Source organism: Drosophila nasuta, chromosome 2L (assembly GCF_023558535.2).
Source record: "Drosophila nasuta strain 15112-1781.00 chromosome 2L, ASM2355853v1, whole genome shotgun sequence".
NCBI lineage: Eukaryota > Metazoa > Arthropoda > Insecta > Diptera > Drosophilidae > Drosophila > Drosophila nasuta.
Genome location: NC_083455.1, coordinates 5,215,868 through 5,235,514, shown reverse-complemented (window position 1 = coordinate 5,235,514; position 19,647 = coordinate 5,215,868). Strand labels below are relative to the sequence as shown.

Below are 19,647 nucleotides of genomic sequence, written 5' to 3'. Positions count from 1 at the left end.
TTCAAGCACAAAAACTCGGCTCAGGCAAAGCACAGAATGTGTTTGCCTAACATTCCAACTAATTAGATTTTCTTTTCGTGAAGGCTTAAGTCTCTCTTAGGGGCTGTCAACATGCGATGATGATAGTTTCATATTAATTTCTATTTAAGCACAAACTTTAACAGCTATCGATTAACGGAAATACGAAAAATATACATTTTGATTTCGTTGATCTATTAAAGCTGATTACGAAGTTTTAATATATGTATTAAATAAATGATTCACATAACTTTTTCATTATTTACCAATAATAAAACATAATTTAATATCGTCAAGTTTATATGATTTTTGTGAGATTATTTAAATTAATGTTAATAAGAATTGTTAAAATATTTATATATATAGCAATAGGATTACTTAAGTAAAGAAATAAATTATTATATAATATTTATTTGTTTTATACAATAATGATTGTAATATTATACGACAAAAATTGAAAGGCAATAACTTTATATTATATATTAAAAATTTACAAAAGGAGAAATGCTTTTTTATTATGAATTATTCGAAAAATAAACTTTTAATCAATATATTCATTTTCATGAGTTGACAGGCTTTAGACTAACGTATATATCTGACATTTAAAGAGCCCATTGCTGGAATATAATGCGATATCTATGTACGTAAAGATTTATACCATAAAGTTGATGCAGTCGCATAAATTATGAGTTAATTAACAACAAAATGTTCGCATAAATATAATGATAAACACATCGAGTTTATCAACAGTCATTAGGGGAGAAACAACTGAAAGACGAAAGCCAAAAGCCGAGAGATGATGATGACAAAATCCATGACCAAATTTAATGTCTCAGCCTCGACATGAATTTTAATGCCAAGCGGCATTTTACCCCCTTTTTCTCACAGTCTAAACAAATGTTTGCCAGCATAAACAGACAGTCTGACAGTGGAAAATGAAAAGAGATGGAGGCTGGCATAGAGGTTCAGACAGGGAAAGTGGTACTAAAAGCGAGGGAGAGAGAAGGAAGGAAAGCAAATGCAATGCATCTGCAACTGCAGCAAACGTTGCAGCGTTGCAACAGCTGCTGTGCTCTGCTTCGTTGTGTTGTGGCTGTCAGAGCCACCACCAAGGACCAACGGCTGTGTATCCTGGCGTTGTTATTGCTGCTGCTGTTGTTGTTGTTGCTGGTGGTGGTTGCTGCTTTGGTCGACACTTTACACAGTGGGAAAGCCATAATCAGGACAAGTGTCCTGCTGCAGCAGCTGCAGTCGCAGTCGTAGTCGCATGTGCACGAAGCTGCATTATGTATTATTATTTGTTGCATTTTGCATAAAACGCAAAGTCGGCCTGCCAAGCCAAGCCATGTCCTCAATGTGCAGGTGACATTACGGGCAGTCAGTGGAACCAAAGAGACAGAGAAAGAGATGACGATGGCGATGGGAATGTTGTTGAGACGGATGCCAGGAAATCTGCAGGCGTTGGGACTTAGCCTTGAGCAAAAGTTGAGCGCATGGCTCATGATTTATGCAAGTGTTTAGTGTGAAAAATGTGCATTAAAAGCAAAACTCACCAAACTGGGCAGAGAGAGAGAGAGAAGCGACATGAGCGAAAGTGTTGCCAAGAGAATATTTTACAGTGGAGAAGGAGCTGGTGAAGGTGCCACAGGAGGTGGCAGGAGCTGTAACTAAAGAAGTCTCGCCAGGCCAGGCGAGCAGGCAGGCACGCAGGCAGGAAGTGAAAGTGTGTTAGACGACGCGCATGTGTTGCTCCTCGTATTGAGGTCACTGGTCATTATCAAGATGTTGCAAAAGAAATGCCATAAAGTGTCCACCTCCATCTTCACCTCCTTCCACTTCCACTTCTTCTTCTACTTTTTGTTGCTGTTGTGCACGCCTGTCGTCAGCAAGCCATTTGATATGCAAGGCAGATAAAGGGCAACGCGTATTCAACGCCTGGCCAAAAGCCAAACAGACTGCCTACCTACATGATTGGGAAAAAGAAAGGCAGAGGCAGAGAACGTTTTCCTAGATAGCAAGAGGCACGCTCCAAAGTTGTCTTAAAGCCAACAATAGTTTTAAGACCAGTGTAACTGCCGATAAATTAATTTGTTGACTCACCACAGCTTCTGTTTCCTCTGTACTGATATTACTTTTTGTAATCGATTAAATGTTTAGCTAATTTTGATGTTGATATTTTAAGAAAACTTTGACAAGTATTTATTGATTTTTATTACATTTCCGCTTAGCAATTTTCGTTTTAGTCTATTAATTTTCTTTTATTTCGGCCTAATCATCATTTGTACAAATTTAAGAGAATTATAATGCCATTGTCTCCATTCAACACCAGAATCTACTTTCGGTGAATTGCTATATAAACCATTCAAATTGCTGTAAGGGTAATCGAAAAGTACCAAACAATTAGTAATGATATTAAACTGATATTACAAATATTTACCACATGTAACAGTGAAAAAACCACCAACCAGACTTGAACGTTTGCCCACAATGTCTTGAATCGTCGTCGTTATCCCGATCTGATGTCGAGAATTTCGCGTTTTTGTGAAAGTTCAGGGCATCGCCAGCATTACCAGAGTAACTGCTAATGGATTTAATTTTATAAAACTCGTCCTCGTCACCTATGTAAAAATTATCATATCGGGCATATCGCTCCTAGTCGTCAAAGTCTTTAAGGTAAATGTACAACTCGTGCGTTTGCGATTTAGTTATTAGATGCAGTTTATCGAGTCCAATGAAAAATTCTCCACGCAGATCACCAAATCCTTGGCGATAATCTGTCCAATTGCGATTAAAATCTACAGATCCATCCATACGTCTTTGAATCACAGTCCATCCAGAGCCAGCTAAACGCGAGTCACATGGCACAGAAAATGCATCGATTCCAGGCACTTTTATCTCATAAATATCAGTTAATTTACCAATACAATTTGGGGCTGACAATTCCCGAGTTTTATTTTATATTCAATTATTTTCTCGTTTTTACTCGAGAGAAGTTCGTCCTTGTCTGCAATAATGTTACTTTTCTCAAGACTTTCATTTTTAGATTTATCACAAATTACAATCTGTTGATCTTTATTTTTGATAGTCTCTTCGAATATTGCCACCTTTATTTTGAGATCCGCTATCTGTTTCTCATACTCTTTTATAGTAATAGCTTGTTTCTTAATTTGTTTGTCCTTCACTTGTATATGAACTGTATGTTCTAAGACTGGTTGTACAATGTTAAAACAATATGCGTAGCACTTTTCTTCGTTGTCCTTGATAATTGAATAGGTCTAAAGAAAAATAAATTAAGGTGACACTCGATAAAATACAAGACACTTAAATTGTGAACTCACAATGTTTTTTACTTGGCTGCTTTCCGTAGTGAAATCAAATTCGTTATTTGAATGTATAATCCCCGAATTAAATATAATAAGTAAAACTGATACAAATATTTTCATTTTGGATTACAAATTTGCGAACTTTAAACGCTCAGCTCCAATTTAAAACTGAATCCATCTAATATTGGGTTTTGTGTACGAGGTCTAATGCGATCTTAACTAACGCTCGAGACCCTTCATATTCGTCGAATAATTTCCGAGCTCCCAGTATCAGTTATTAATTTCTATATATGTACATACATATGTATACATACAACGGAATTTTTATATCAGTATACTTGGACCAGTTCACTTTGAAAGAAATTAAGTCTATTAAGTTGTTCAGTGACGAATTATGTACATATAACATACATACATATGTCTAACATACATCTATATATTAAAAATTCGGAATCTTCATTGTATTAAAATTATTAAATTGGAATTAGAAACCTCTAATTGTTAAGAGAGAATATAAATGAATGAATTTATGTAAAATATGTTTTATTGTTATTATTTGAACACAGATGTGAACAGGTCGCATGCAGTCGTGGCAAATAATTTCGTTTTCGTTTATATAAAAACAGTCACTTTTCGTTTGTAATAAACAAGTCAGAGATTAATTTGTTAAAAAATTTAGGGGAAGTCCCATTCTTAGTTTCTTTTTTATACTGTGAACTGAAGAATAATCACAAATGATTTCTGATCTTTTCAACTTGTGATGTTAGTTAATTAAATGATGAGTTAATTAAATGCTCTAAATAAAATTTTGCACGTTTTTTTTAACGTTAATGGCTCATGGGAAAATCTTTATCAATAAAATTGACTGGAATTAGACTGTTCATGTTTAGAATAATATTGTATACAAAGTAAATCTAAATTTAATTTAAATATAATTTAAATTTGTATTACACTTTAAAATTTTTTAGGCCCAATAAACTTTAAAAAATTTAGACAGATACTTTCATTGTTATTTTGACAACCATTTCAATTAATTTTATTTTAAAATATAATGTTTAATATTCTATATAGTATGCACAATTAACAATATATACAATTTTTTCTGGTATGTTTGATATTATTAAAATTTGAAAAGTATTGTACGACGAAATTTCAATGAATCATTGAAATAAATACTGATTACACAAATCAAGTATGAACTTTTGAACAAAAATCAGCTTTTTGGCTCTGCCTGCTGTTGATAGTTTGAAAGTTTGTTGTTGCTCAAGTACTAAATTGTAATTTATTCGATAGTTCAAGTTTCGATTTTAAATTAACATAAAAGTATGCTGGACTCGGGATTCAACAAATATGTGAATGTTTAGCTTTTGGCACTTGATACATTGCTCTTCGGTGACTTGTTAGAAGCTCTAAGATGTTTGTTGTCAGAATTGGTGGGTGAACTGGCCTCCTCTTTGGTGGCACGCATAATTCTTCTGTAAGAGTTGAAGTAGCCTGGTTTGCTGGTAAATGGCAAAATGGCAGCAGGCAGCTGGCAGTTTCTCAATGCTCTCACTCATTCACGCCCAAAAGTCGGCAATAAAATGGCAGTGGCAAAGAGCCATGCGGGCCACGCCCACACGAGCTGCCTTTCAATTTCAGTTTGGTACACATTTTTGCATTGCTCGCTCTGAGATGGCAATAAGAATTGAAATGGCATGGCATGAAAGCAGAAGGAGCGGAAGGAGCAGAAGGACGACTGCAACGACGACAGTCGGCAATTGTTTGCACTTGCTCTATATTTTCATTCTTTTTCTCACTCGCTCGCTCTCTGTCTTTTTTGCTTCTTTCATTCTTTATTTTGTTGGTTTGCTCTTTTGTGCCTTGGGGAGGAGGCAAACTGCTGCAATTTGCGCGCCCAGCCTTTGTCCAAAAAACTGTTAAAAGGTGGCAGAAAAAGGGCGAAGTACACACACACACACTCATAAGAAAATTGCAGAAAACTCACCTATAGGTGGGATGGGCTGCGCTTTGTAGCGCGTTTAGTGCAAATTTTCACTCTCGGTCCATGGTCATATATTACTATTTTCTCGCCTGGCCTTTAAACAAATTGCATAAACATTTGTTACCTGGCTAAAGCAGCTTTTATGCTGTTGTACATATATTTATTTGATACACCAACACACACATACACACACTTCACTACCTTTGGCAAAGGGCAATGAGAGGGCAGGGAAAATTGCATTTTTATAGTCGCGCGCTGCTTTTACGTTCTTAAGTCCGTTTTATACCTGTTGTTTATTTATGGCCTCCTCTGTGCGCGACTTTTCCCACACCCTCTCCCACCGTTCTCCTTTAGTCCATTGGCTTTGCCATCTTTGTTTTTCTGGCAGCTGTGTCGTCGTTTCGCTTTTAAACTTCTGTTTTCGTATTTTGCCTTTTTCACTTACGTTTTTTTTTTTGTTTTGTTTTTTTGGTTTGGCGCAACAAATGAATATTTGAAAATGAACGATACGCTTTTAAGCCATATGTAACGTAACACATGAGACTTTATTTGGGTCTGGCATTGTGTGTTCTATGATTGGACCAATATGAGTTGACACTTTGCATAGAACGTGATGTTTATAAACAATTCGCATGATTCTTGAAGCACAAGCAGAAAAAGGAATATTACAGTCAGAACCAACAGTTACAATTTTAATTGAAATATTAAATGATACTGAAGTATTAAAATTATGTTTTTTCTCTTTGCAGGTAAATGTTCTATTCAAAGCGGAGTTCAAAACGTAACTATGTGACTTTTGGTGAATATAAGTCTGAGTTGAAATAAAATTACTCTGTGCATAATTATATTTTCGCACAAGCTCAAAGTTTATTATTGAATTTAAACCTTTACTATAGTTTTACTGCAAATATAAATCATCTTACATCTTAATGAAACAATTATTCATAAATGTACTGCCGCACGAATTATTAAATGTGTCCAAACCATATCCTGAACATAATATTTAAAGACTCCATTGAAGCTAAAGTAGTCAAGTAGCAGAGAGAAGGGTGAGGACGTCTGATCGATGCCCAAAAGCCATTCATTTAAAGGACATCATAATCAAGTCCCAAAAGACAAACTGGTGGGCAAACAGCAATCTGTCAGGGAATACATACAAGTAAAAATTATTTATTAATTACTCACACCCAGCACAGAGAATGCAGATGCTGTGCTGTGCTGTGCTGTGGCAATTAAATCAATATAAAGAGCTACAAAATGAATGCATAAATAATTGATTTAATTTCCATGTTCCACCACAAACTGGGAGGGTAAAAGTTATGGCTCAGGGTTTGGGGCTTGGGGGTTCAATAGTATGTTATTTATTTATATGTTGTATATGCAAAAAATGTGTTTAATTTTCAACATGTACACAGCACTCTAAAATACATGTTTTGCCTGCCATAAAAATGCTCCAAGCGTCTGTTGCAAAATGTGTTTCAAGTGCCCACAATTGACACACAACGAGTCTGCGTCGTTTGTACGATAAACATATATGTATATGTATATATATATATACATATACATATGAATATGTCATAAATGTAGCTGTAATTTCCGAAATTGATTATAATAATTGAGCTGTGCTAAGTTGTCAACTCTACTTAGCAAGAAACCAACTGGAAAATCTTAGAGTAAAACTTGTTTCGCTCGTTGTCTGTCACTCATTTTAACCCAATGTATTCAGTAGAAAACTGCGAATATAAATTATAAATTTATGTGTTAAATTTCGTCGCGCCTTTGTCGCGCTGCCAGTGGCATCCATTTTGACATTATGAATTTATGCGCTATCTGGCATAAAAATAAAACATGTATGAAAGCTACGGTCGAGTGTGCTCGACTCTGAAATACCACGATCAAAACAGTGCGGTAGTATTCATAAAGTATACCAAGTTAATATACCACAAAAATACTAAAATATATACCAAATGTTTCATTTGGACATATCTATAAAGTAAAACTATAAATATACCAAATTAATATACCGCAAAAATACTAAATTATATATCAAAGACGAAATTTTGGTATATTTTCAGGATATATCATGTTAACGCTGATCAAGAATATACATATATACTTTATGGTATCGTTGATGTCTTCTTCTGCTTGTTATTTACATTTACTACAGGCAAAAAGTTATAATATACCCCCTACGCTTTTAATAGGGGGTATCAACATTGTGTACGCATATGCAAATATATATGTATATGTGTCTTGGTGTAAACGAACATAAATATGTCTCTATATGTGCATGGCATATTTTCAGTTATGCCCACAAAACAGCGAACTTACAAACCAACAACACAGCCTGTGACTGAAGAGTGATTTTGAGTATGGGATGCGAGAGTAAACTTCATGTGATCCAATGTGATATATACTCTCGTACTTTATACGTTCTACAGCCTGACAGTTGCTCCGTCTGTCGCTGGGTTGTTGTATCTGACAGTGCGTCACTCCAGCGTCGGCTTCGCATGGGTCTCTGCGGTCTGTCAGATGATGGCTCGTTCTCTTCATTTAGCTTTTGCTGGGAGGGGCGGAGCGATGGAATAACAGAGCATATGAAACATGGACTCCCCGCTATTGTTTGCTTGACTGACACACATACACAATTTGACAATGCGTCCGCTCACAAGCGAATTCAAATGGTATCGCTGATACAGTGGGCTTTTCCTGTTTTGAAATTAACTCAGATTAAATGGAATGTATTTATTTACTCGCAACTGCGCTTTAAAATTATTTTCTTCATTTGAGATTTCTGCTTCTATTTTGGTCTAATCATTATTTGAACAAATTTAAGTGAGCTATAACTCCAGTGATTCCATTTTACACCAGAAGTTGCCGATTTATTTGCGTTCCTATCATATAAACCATTCAAATTACTGTAATTGAGAAGAGAAGAACAAATATTAGTTGCATTATGAAACGGATATAACCAAATATTTACCTCATAAAACAAGCCTTGAACCACCAACCAGACTTGTAGGTTTGAGCACAATGTCCCGGATCACCATCGTTATCCCAATCTGATGTCGAGAATTTCATGTTTTTATGATAGTCCAGGGAATCGCCAGCATCACCAGAGTAACTGCCAATGGATTTAATTTTATAAAACTCGTCCTCATCTCCTAAATAAAAATTATCATATCGGGCATATCGCTCCTCGTCGTCAAAGTCTCTAAGGTAAATGTACAACTCGTGCGTTTGCGATTTAGTTATTAGATGCAGCTTATCGAGTCCAATGAAAAATTCTCCACGCAGATCACCAAATCCTTCACGATAATCTGTCCAATTGCGGTTAAAATCTACAGATCCATCCATACGTCTTTGAATCACAGTCCATCCAGAGCCAGCCAAACGCGAATCACATGGCACAGAAAATGCATCGATTCCAGGAACTTTTATTTCATAAATATCAGTCAATTTATTAATACAACTTGTGGATCCACAATTCTCAAGTTTTATTTTGTATTCAGTAAGTTTTTCATTCGATTTGGAGAGCAGTTCATCCTTGGATGCAATAATATTACTTTTGTCAAGAGTTTCATTTTTACATTTATTAGAAAATAGAATCTGTTGGTCCAACTGTGTGTCTTTAATTCGTATGCTCTCTTCGAAGATTCCCAGCTTTGTTTTTAGATCAATAGTTTCGTTTTGAAACTTTTGAGAAACCAGAAGCTGTTGGTTTAGCTGAAGGTCTTTATTTCTAATAGTCTCTTCGTATATTGCCAGCTTAATTTTGAGATTTGCTATTTGTTTTTCATATTCTGATAAGCTAACAGCTTGATCCTGAATTTGCTGGTCCTTCACTTGTATATGAACTGTATGTTCTAAGACTGGTTGTAATATATTAAAACAATATGCGTAGCATTTTTCTTCGTTGTCTGCGATAATTGCCCAAGTCTAAGTATATATAAATTTGAATAACAGTTAAACGATAAAATAATCACATTTTAAAATAAACGCACTTCAAATGTGAACTCACAGTGTTTTTCACTTCATTGCTTTTCGTAGTGAGATCGTATTCGTTATTTGAATGTATGATCCCCGAATTCAATATAATAATCAAAACTGATACAAATATTTTCATTTTAATTTATAAATTTGCAAACTTGAAACGCTCAAATTCAATTTGAAACTGAATGCTGTCAAGCTTAATTTTTACTGTCTAAGCTCGAACGCCTTTGAAGAATTTTTATCAGCATGCGAAAGAACCAAATGTTCGAGAATCGTCGCCACTCTTAATATTTCCTAAATTGAAAGCTTGAGTCAACATACATAGTATATACATATGAGAATAATTATATTTTTATCAGTGTTTTTGTGCTCTTTAGTATTTATTCATGGCATTTCCATCCTTATAGGAATTGTTAATGGGTTTAATTTTATAAAACTCGTCTTATGTAAAAGTTATTATATCGGGCATATTGTCAAAGTCCTTACTTCTTTTTAATTGTATATAAACATAAAACTCCTTTCAAAATACTTATTTTTTATCAGCTTTTAAAAAAGATAAAAAGCAAATAACAAACGTAATTTTGAAGGTAGTCTGACTTTTGGTGTATACAATAATAACTATAGTCGCTATGATTCCAGAAAAATTTGGTTGCGATAAGTTATAAATTGTAGAAGTTATTTACCATAAGAAATACTACTTACTTAGGAGTCTTACTTTGTTTGGTTGACAATCTGGTATGTTTTGCACTATATGGTATATTTTGAATGTAGTTCTGCAGTAATATACCAAATATAGCCTTTGGTATAATTAATTTAGTATATTTTAGCGTTTCGATAATCTCAGTCTCAAGCACTCTCGACTGTAACATAGCTTTCTTATTTGTTTACTATATATATATTGTTCAAATGTATGAAAGCTAAGCTTGGCAGCAGTGTATCGAAATAATTCTAGTCATAGCTCACACGATTGCTACAAATTTGGTGTCGATGCGATAATACACTACAACAAAAGTCATGTACTGAAACTCTTTCGTTGAATAAACAGCTTGAGTCATATGCTTATCACATATATGTATGTCAAAAACACAGAATGGAATTGGTATACTATTATTTCAAGTTTTATTTAGAATTATTACAGTTTATGTTTCTTATGGCATTTACTTGTAGTTTTGAGCCACTGTACTTAACGCCATGTGACTTTCTTTATTTGCTTACTCGTCTCATGTGTCGAGACTAAAGCCAAGATGCTACCCAACAATTACATTTTGTGCACAATTTATTCATGTTTTGCAACCTTTCTTTTTGGGCATTAGACAGTAGACAGAGCAATGGCAATGATGATGAAGACGCAGACGAAGACGGAAGCTATTGTTTTGAATAGGGCGACGATGGCGCCATCTTTGAGTTGGGTTGGTGAGTCAGAGTCAGAATATCGCACATGTGTTGGGGCTGCTTCGGTTTGACTTGACAACCACAGGCTCAGCTCCTGTGGCTTCCATTTTCATCATCATAAAGTCTGGTGAAAGGAAATCGATATGGGTAACTTAATCATGAAATGAAGTCGACGTCAAGTTGTCTTTCATTTTTGAATTGCAAGCAGGTTTCATACTCTAACTCATGAAATATTTGAACATTTTGGCAGTTGTATAAATTGATATCTATATATTTTTTTTTCAATATATATCATAATATTTAAATTTGTAATGCAAGCATTACTTACTCATATAAATAGTGATTAGCTAGTGTATTTCAAATTCGACTTAGATATAGACATTTTAATCTCTTGTTGTTCTTGTTTTTGTTGTTGTCACGTCTTCATGTGGGCGCTGTTCGTGCGTGCCCAACTACTTTTGCACTTGGCTTTTGTTTACCTATGAGTAGTTCGGTATACGAAGTGGCCAAAAGTTTTTCCTTGCTTTTCTGTTTATTTTCATGTCTTAGTTGGCTTACTTTTTTGTTTTTTTAAGCTATCCGCTTTGGCTTTGGCTCTAGCTTATGGATGCCTTCAATCACTGCCCCCACTCTCCCATCCCCATAGTTTCTTATTCTCTTATCCCCTTCTCGGTTACCAATTTTGTTCATTTCCGTTGCGACTCCATTGGAACTTCGACTTACTTTACACATTTAGCTGGAATGCAGGTCAGTGCTGTGCAGTTTTATATTAATTTTGTAGCTGTCGGTTTTCCTTGCCTTTCTTTGGGTTCAACCGCCTGTGCTCGAGCTCTTTCACAAACTAAACAACAATTGTTGTATGTGCGTTTCTTTTTGTGTTTGTTGTAGTCGTCGTGTTATATTCAACAGCAATCCTGGCTTTGGTATTCTTAGCAGGTAGCTGCTACTCTTATGCCTTATTGTTTCATTATGCAAACAGTTTTTCAACTTGGCTTTAGCAACTCTGTCTGTGGTTTTTATTGACTCTTGCATAACAGGCACTATCATGGTTATCCAAGACATAACAAAGATGCAGACAAACTAAAACACAGAAGGTTGTAAAACAGGTAGAGATTAAAACAAATGATCTGTAAACATAAATTCATATTCGAGTATTCCCAGATAATATGAATTTTTTCAAATTATTTATCATGTTTATTGTTCAAACTCTTTAGGCAAATGTTATTTGCATCTCATGTGTGGAAAATATGATTTTATTTTTAATGTCGTGCTATGACGCACATTGAACATCAAATTGTAAATATCCCAACCGAGCAAAATGTTTGTATGTCCTTCAATTATTTTAAACCAGCTCCGTGGCTGGAATTTTCGCTATTTTTTATTTTGTAAATACATCCTTGACGAGGTAAAAAATATGTATGAATGGATTGACGTTGCGCGAGGTTGCAAAAAAAAGCGCATAAAAACTATTTGTTTGAAATGTCCAAGTTCATTAAAAAAATATATGTTCATCAGAAATTAATGATAGACAGACGCACCATTTTTCTTTTAATGTATATAGTTTTTTAATTTATTTAACTTTGGTCCGCCACAAGAACCAAGTATCAAATTAGCAAAGTTTTGTAAATCGATTGTGCTCTTTAGACAGTGTGTAACGCAAAACTAATAACTGAAATAGTTGCATAAACGAATAAATTAACTTTTGCTATGCAGCTGTTGATACTTTTCGATTGCTATCACTGCATAGAAAAGGGAAGGGAGGGAGGCGCTTAGAGAATGGAAAACAGCGGAGAGAAATTTATATGTTTCTACATTTCGTATGCAGTTGACAACTCCATGTGGACGACAACAACAACAAAAACGATGACGACAGCAGCACACACAACAATGTACCCAATGGGGATGACAACTTTTCTAATTTGCAGTCTGTCTGTTTTTCTGTCTGGGGTTGAATTTCGCTGTAAACTGCATTTTGAGTAGGTTTTATTCGTCAACAAGTTACTTTATTTGCGCACAATTTAAAGGTTGATACTGATATCAGTTGAGCAAAATGATGCAATGTAACAAAAGTGTGACTGCAGTTATTATTTTACTGCTGTCATAAGTATTGGTAAATTGAGAGATTACTATGTAATACATTGTTTTCCATAGAAATAAGTTCACTCTCTTTATCTCCTTCGCTCTGGGTATCTGAGTCTGACATAATAAAAGTACTCAATTTTAATTACTTTCCATACTTGTGCAACAATTTCATGGCATACTTTTATGTGTTACTCATCGACCCAGTTATTGTGCATAACTACGCGTTGTTCAACACTGTTTTGCAGTAAGGCGAAGAGAGTCGAGAGAAGCATTATAAAAAATGCAACATTGCGCGCAATAGTTGGTAAAATAAACAAAACTTTCCGCCTGCCCTGGCATATTTGAAACTTTATTCATGTGCTTCGTTCTTGGCGCTCTGTCATTTTGTTGTTTATTTCTACAAAAAACAAAGTTTTTGTGTTTTTTTTGTGTTGTGTTTTAGTTGTTTCTTGTTTGTGGGCTCCATGTTTACTGCTGAGTGAATATTTTAGTCATTTTTAATATTTTTCCTCTTGTTCAGTCTCGAATTTCCCCCAGTTTGCAGCATTTTTATGTTGCTTGTTCAATTGCAAGAATTTGCTATTTCTTGACGGGAGAAAAGCTGCAACTTCTTTTTAGCATAGTTTGCATGCCATCAGAGTCTGTGATTGAAAGGCATTTCGTGCTCCCTTTTTGTTTTCTGTTTTCTGTTTCTTGTTTTTTGTTTTGCAAGTGGGAGGAGTGATGTGATTTTCGGTCTGAGCATTTGTTGCTTGTCACATTGTTGCCGCTCTTCTGGGGTGCTCTTAGTACTATTACAGCAGCAACTTGCTGTCGGCTGCAACATAGTTGTTGTAGTTGCTCTGATGCTTTTTGTTTGACTCGGCTTACAAATGTTGCAACGTGCAACTATTAAATAGTTTTGCAGCAGCTGCCACTTTCAAGTGGCTGAGGCTGCCACAAAAACTTTGTGCTTTGTGCCACTTAAATGTAACCTACAAATTTTGTCAGAGACCAAACAAAACTTTGCCATATCTTTGAGCGTTAACACAAAAGTCAATTGTTGTTCATATTGCCTGTAACCGAAAATCATGAAAAGTATTCTAAAGATTTTCGTTTGAATTTCCTTAATCTATGGCAATATTTTCGTCGTTGTAGAGACAATCTAAACAAGTTTAAAGACTGTTGTTTAGTTGATGGCTTGCAATAAATTGTTCTACTAATGCAGTTGAGTTAAACTAATACCTACAATTTAATACATTCTCCTCGCTTTATTAATTAATTTGAGAGCACAGAGAGACAGAGAATAAGAGGTTTGGGGATTACAATGGCACGCATTTATTGCTTATTAATTTGACTAACCGAATGCCAACTGTCTCTCATTGGAGCTTTGTTTTGTCCCTTAGCTGGTTTGAGCAGGGAAAACCAATCAAATGTGTATTATTTGCAAAGCAGAGCGATACCTAAGCCCATCACGGGTATCTCTTCGTCATTAATAAATAATAAACAAGGTAAACATGCAGCCAGCATGTTTGCATCAAGTATCCGCTCCGTTGCCTTTGATCGATGATCTGCTGATGAATGCCTCGAAACCTGTGAATGTTGTCATCCAACCATCCATTGTACAATTCACTCACTCAAATTAACAAACAACATAATTGTTTCTGTATTCAATGCTTGTTTGCACAGGTCTCAAGTAAATTTTGTTGTCTACCATTGCACTGATTAGATATGCTGTCGATTGTGTTCTCATTTTGCAACTCATTTAAATTGTGTCTGGATATTCAAGAGTCGTTAACATTGTATAGAGTCGATACATGTCCTAAAAGTAAATCTAAATCAACTTTGCACCATTTTTATAGCCGCTACCCATAGGTTAAAACTAATATGTGATATATTTTGTACTCTATGGCATATTTTGAATGTACTAGTACTATATCAATATATCAAAAACATAACATTTGGTATATTTTAGTATTTTGTGCTATAATTATTTGGTATATTTTAGAAGTAATACCACACTGTTAGCTTTTATTCAAATTGGATAGCTTTCTTACTTGGTCAATTTGAATTTATCTTCAAAAATCGATTGTAATATGATGTGATTTGATTTAGTTTCACCACAATTTCCTTATAAATTTGTTTGTTATGGCTATTTTCAATTTGTTGACTTGCCGTTTTTCCCCAGTTCCCCCCGAAATAACTCAATCAATATTTCACTTTGGCACCAGCGGAAAAGTAGGAAGTGGGAAGATATTCAGCCAAATGCTAACTAGTCAAGCAATTAGTGCTGGTTACGTTTGGTTTGGGGATCCGTGTCCATAATTGTTACGCTCGCCCACATCCGGGGGCGAATGGACTCCCATTCACACCTCCGTTCCCGCTCCCTTCGACCATTTACTATGTTCTCTATGCGCTCTCAGTGCCCAATTACTGCCACACCAGTTGTTTTTTGTCTTTTGCGCTTCTCTTGGCCCATTGTCTCGAAGTATTTTCTGTTCTCGTCCATCCTAAACTCCAACCATCTCTCTTCTTTTTTTGCACTGTGCTGTGTCCATTCTATTGGTCTTCTTCCATTGCAGCTCCATTGATTACGGAAATAGCGAAACGCTAAAATCAAACTAATCAGTTGAATGATTGGCGTTGGCCCAGCGACGTTAGCAACGTTAGCTGCGTTGACAGCGCGCACAATGGCCACATCGATCGTCCCATTCCATTTTCACTTCAGACTCCCCCTCTCTCCCACATTTCTGTCAACTCCTCGCAAATGAATGAAAATTGTCCCTTTTTCTGTGTGTTTGTGTATGGCAGTGTGTGTGTGTGTGTGTGGCAGTGTGTGCGTGAGCGCTCTCAGAGTTGCCATGAAACTTTTGCTACCTTTTCTTTTATGCTTTGCTATTCAGGCGCCATTGCCGTTGAGTTCCTTTGTGTCCACTGGCTGTTAACGAGTTTTTCCCGGAGCCTGACGCTCATTAAATGTGTGTAAACCGTCATTTGAAGCTGATGACGGGCTTCGTCCTCGACTGGTCGACATTTAAATTACTTTATAGCTGCCTTCATTTAGTTTATAATACATAGATTTGCTTGGACACTTCACTTCTCCTCTTTCTGCTGTGCTTTTCAACCCAACTTCTTCTATTTTATCTTTTGACCATTTTCATGTTTTTTTTTTTTAAGTAGTCTTAACATTTTCTTGTTACTTTTAATTTGTTGCAATTTGAACTTGCTGCGGCGTTAATTATACCTCGTCTTGATTAGTAAGTTCTTATTCTTATTTCTCTTGCGGTTTTCCGCAAGTCTTTTGCGTTTTAAGTGTGAAATTAATCTTCTATTCTGCGACTACTTTTATTTAATAGTTGTCTTCTATAAAATTTTGTCAGTTGACTTAATAATATTAATCTGCAAATTATTGTTTGATTTTTTGGCTTACATAATCGGTATTTTTTTTAAATATTTGTTATGAAATAGTTTGATTTTGTGAAATTAAAATTATTTAGATCTTCGATGCGTATTAGTAAAAACTGTTAAAATAATAATTATTATTTATAAGTAGACACACAACAGACACATCAAGAGGAGACAAAACCATAGAATACAAAGACAGTAGCTGCTTTTAAACAACAAGGATGCTAATGCTAAATGTTAGTTTGCTAGCGGGGTTTTTCTGTTTGACGTTGTCTCGAACGCCCAAATGTAGGCAACATTTTTTGTTGTTCCGTATCTCACACGGACATTTTGCATGGGTCACGCCCATAATCCATAAGTTAAACTCGTAGCTTAGACGTGTGTGTGTGTGACTGTATTTATGTGTGGCTAAGTGTGCGTGTGTATGTGTGTGTGCGGTCGCTAACTGGCTGTTTGAGCAGCTAAAGGCGGCACTCCTCTCTGTGGTTTGCGCAGCCCGACAAATAAACAAAGTGCACGGCTGAAGGGAACTACCAACTACCGAGAACCCAAAACCGAAAAACCGAACCAAAAAACCCAAATCACACGCTTCAGACTAAAGGGTTAAAGTGGCTTTAAATGCTGCTCAGCACTGGAAAGCAGCTGGGATGGTACAACAAATTATTGGTAGCTGTCCTGCGACTCCTGCGATGTCATTGGAGGCGTGTACTTTGTTAAAAATTTATGATTATTTTTACTTATGTTGTGCGCCTTTTATTTTTTGTGTGTTTGTATTTTTCTCTGTTCTTCCTTTCCCATTTTGGTTGCTAACACACTAATGCTGACCCGCATTCACAACGTACAATGGCAAAAACACAAAAAGGTTAAAAGGTCCTTTGGGCAGGGACTGGGCAAGGACTCTACTTATATACATGCATAAATATATATATACAATATTTTGCATAAATAGAATTTTTGGTGTGTCGCATTCTCCAGACGCCGTTTGTCGGCTACTGATGATGTGCTAATCCTGACGCAACAAAATTGCTCATACGCTACGTTGGTCAGGGTCACAAACTTGCCCACGAGACAGACAAAGTAGAGCGAAAGAGAAAGACACTCAGTGTTTGTGTGTGGGCGCCGCATTGACATAATCATTTCGATGGAATGTGTTTTTTATGATGACTCTGTTTGCAGCATTTTACGATTGTTTGAGGTGCGTAGAAAACAATGTGGTTGAATATGAAATCAAATAAAAAGGATTGACAAGAATCGAGGGTACTGGCGAAATACATAATTATTACGCAATTATAATTTCTTCTTCAAAAGTAAATATCTATTCTTATACTACAAGTATTTTATTTTCGGCATGTAAGGAATTATTAAAGAAGATCAAGAAGCAAGTTAAAAGTTAGAGGAGAGTGTTTTGTTTAATTACTAAGCAAATGTAATCTAAATGTTTTCAAATTCAAAGTAAATATCTGTCCTTATTCCATGTGGAATTGATTTACAATTATTTTACTTTGTGTGTGCCTTAAAAAGGAAATATTTTTGCATCTGCTGTGTCAACTCCAAACTGCCCGCCAGCTGTTTGTGATTCGAAATCGTTTTGCATAAGTCCTCGTCGTTTGGTGAAATGTAATAACAAGTTGAGAAAATAATTGACTTAGATATGAAATTTATATAAATTTCAAATTTGCAACATCACATCAAGGCATGACACAAAAATTTAATTAATTTGTCCTGAAGACGAAGACAAATTTCAGCACTAATTTGACTCGTATCCTCTCCTGCTCTCTTCGGTCCAATGCCATGGCTTGGCTGTTGATTATGTCCAATAATTTTTGATTGCTGTCCAGCCATTTGGATGGCAGGAGAGAAATTCATTAAATATTGATTACAGATATGCCATACACACAAACACACACACGGTCCCAGTTAGGCCGATTATATAAACACATAATATAAACCCCTCGAGGTGGAAATGACAGAGTGGAAGAGGAGTCAGTCCATATCCTCGGTATCAATTTCGAACGCTTCCTGTTAATTGCAATTTAAGCTTTGGCATATCTAAAATTTTGCATCCATTTTGGCACATCCTTCGTTTGTTATCCTTAGCTATCCTTGGCATATTTGTTTTTGCAGTTTTCACACAGCTGCTGCAGTTACATATTGCCTTTGCTGCAGACCACTTTCGGGCTTTCGCTCAGTCTGCGAGCGTGTCAATTATTTGCTAGATAAATTCCATAAATTCCTGCTAAATGAAATGAAATGCTGTTATTTGCCTTGGATTTATCATTTACCAAATGCATAAACATTGCTAGGCAGTGGAATTTTGCATTTAGCATTTGATCTGGTCAATTCTGGCTTAACCAAATGCTTCAGCTTCCATCTGCTGATAACCATTTCAAAGTAACATATTTGATGGGATTCGTTATTCATTGAATTTCTAATTGCTGCTCGGGGTGGCTGCTTGATGAATTACACGCAGAATAAAATGTTGACGTTCGTTTGTTGAACATTTGTATTGTTAATAACTTCTATGCATAGTCATGCAAATTGAAAAATCTCGGTCAATAAACATAATGCGAGTTCGCCATTTCCCTACCAGCGAGACCCCAAAAAGCGTTGACAAAGCGAAAGCACACACACACACAATGAAAACCACACACACACACACAGTAGAAGGAATCGCGGCGAAGCAAGTTGCAACAACCGCTGCCTGCCATTTCCATTTCATTCGCTGTGCTATTTGGTCGGGATTGGGGTTTTGGGCTCTGTACGGAGAAAAGGGTCGCGCGGCTGTTTGCTGTTGATGTCGTTTGGTTTGCCAAAACGTCGCTTGCATACAAAGCACAACATAAATTCAATATAATAAACATGTGGAGACTGAAGCCCTGCCCCGCGCTTCTCTCTCTCTCCTTCGCGCAGGACCTTTAACAATTGCAATTGGCTAAACAATAACGTGGAAAAGCCTTTCTGACTTCCAGTCTGCCATGATGACCCAGTTAAGAAACGCCCACTATACACAAAATGCTTGCTGCATGTTGCGGGTGGGGGGGCAACATTTTCTTGGGTTATTTAGCTCATTGTAAGTTGGCGGATATTCTGATGGATGTGGCATTTGGCCATTTTCGTTGACTCGCTTTTGCTTCTACTTCTGCTTTTGCTTTAAACTTTACTCTACTCAAGTCGAGCGGTTGTTCTTGTTCTTGTTGTTGTCGTTGTCGCACTGCCAAGTGAAATTGCTTGTAATGCATTACAAGGCAAAACTTTCCTCTTTCTCTGTACTGTGTTGCATGCTTTGGGGCGCCTTAGTCTGCTGCTAGCTGTTAGCTGCTTGTTCCCAGACTTCGGCCTTTGGCTCAACTGTCTGTCTTGTGTCGCTTTACTTACTTTGCTCCGGCTTTGAACTCACCAACAGCCTCGTCGCCCAGTTGCCTGCAGTTCTCCCCTCGTGTCGGATTATTGGCTAGTTTATGCAACACAGCT

The 19,647-nt window shown here is 36.2% G+C and overlaps 3 protein-coding genes across 5 annotated transcripts in view; 1 reads left to right on the top strand and 2 right to left on the bottom strand.

Annotated features, from left to right (window-relative positions):
* Positions 1 to 19,647, top strand: part of LOC132793610 (disintegrin and metalloproteinase domain-containing protein 10) — a 130,968-nt gene that overhangs the window by 61,220 nt on the left and 50,101 nt on the right. The gene's annotated exons all lie outside the window — the stretch shown is intronic.
* On the bottom strand, positions 2,243 to 3,428 carry LOC132793665 (fibrinogen-like protein 1). The gene is given in 3 exon segments (XM_060803693.1): positions 2,243 to 2,388; positions 2,456 to 3,293; positions 3,357 to 3,428. Coding segments are annotated over 2 exon segments (486 nt in total). The 5' UTR covers positions 2,830 to 3,293; positions 3,357 to 3,428; the 3' UTR covers positions 2,243 to 2,276.
* LOC132793055 (fibrinogen-like protein 1) lies at positions 7,782 to 9,537 on the bottom strand. The gene is made up of 3 exons (XM_060802663.1): positions 9,347 to 9,537; positions 8,309 to 9,264; positions 7,782 to 8,243 (listed from the first exon to the last, which is right to left on the bottom strand). The coding sequence occupies exons 1-3, from the start codon at positions 9,449 to 9,451 to the stop codon at positions 8,126 to 8,128; spliced, it is 1,179 nt and encodes a 392-aa protein (XP_060658646.1). The 5' UTR covers positions 9,452 to 9,537; the 3' UTR covers positions 7,782 to 8,125.

Coding starts and splice junctions, on each gene's coding strand:
- LOC132793055 (XM_060802663.1), bottom strand. CDS start 9,451: ATGAAAATATTTGTATCAGTTTTGATTATTATATTGAATTCGGGGATC. Junction 9,265..9,346: donor GCAATGAAGTGAAAAACACT/GTGAGTTCACAT, acceptor ATATATACTTAG/ACTTGGGCAATTATCGCAGA. Junction 8,244..8,308: donor TTCAAGGCTTGTTTTATGAG/GTAAATATTTGG, acceptor TCTCAATTACAG/TAATTTGAATGGTTTATATG.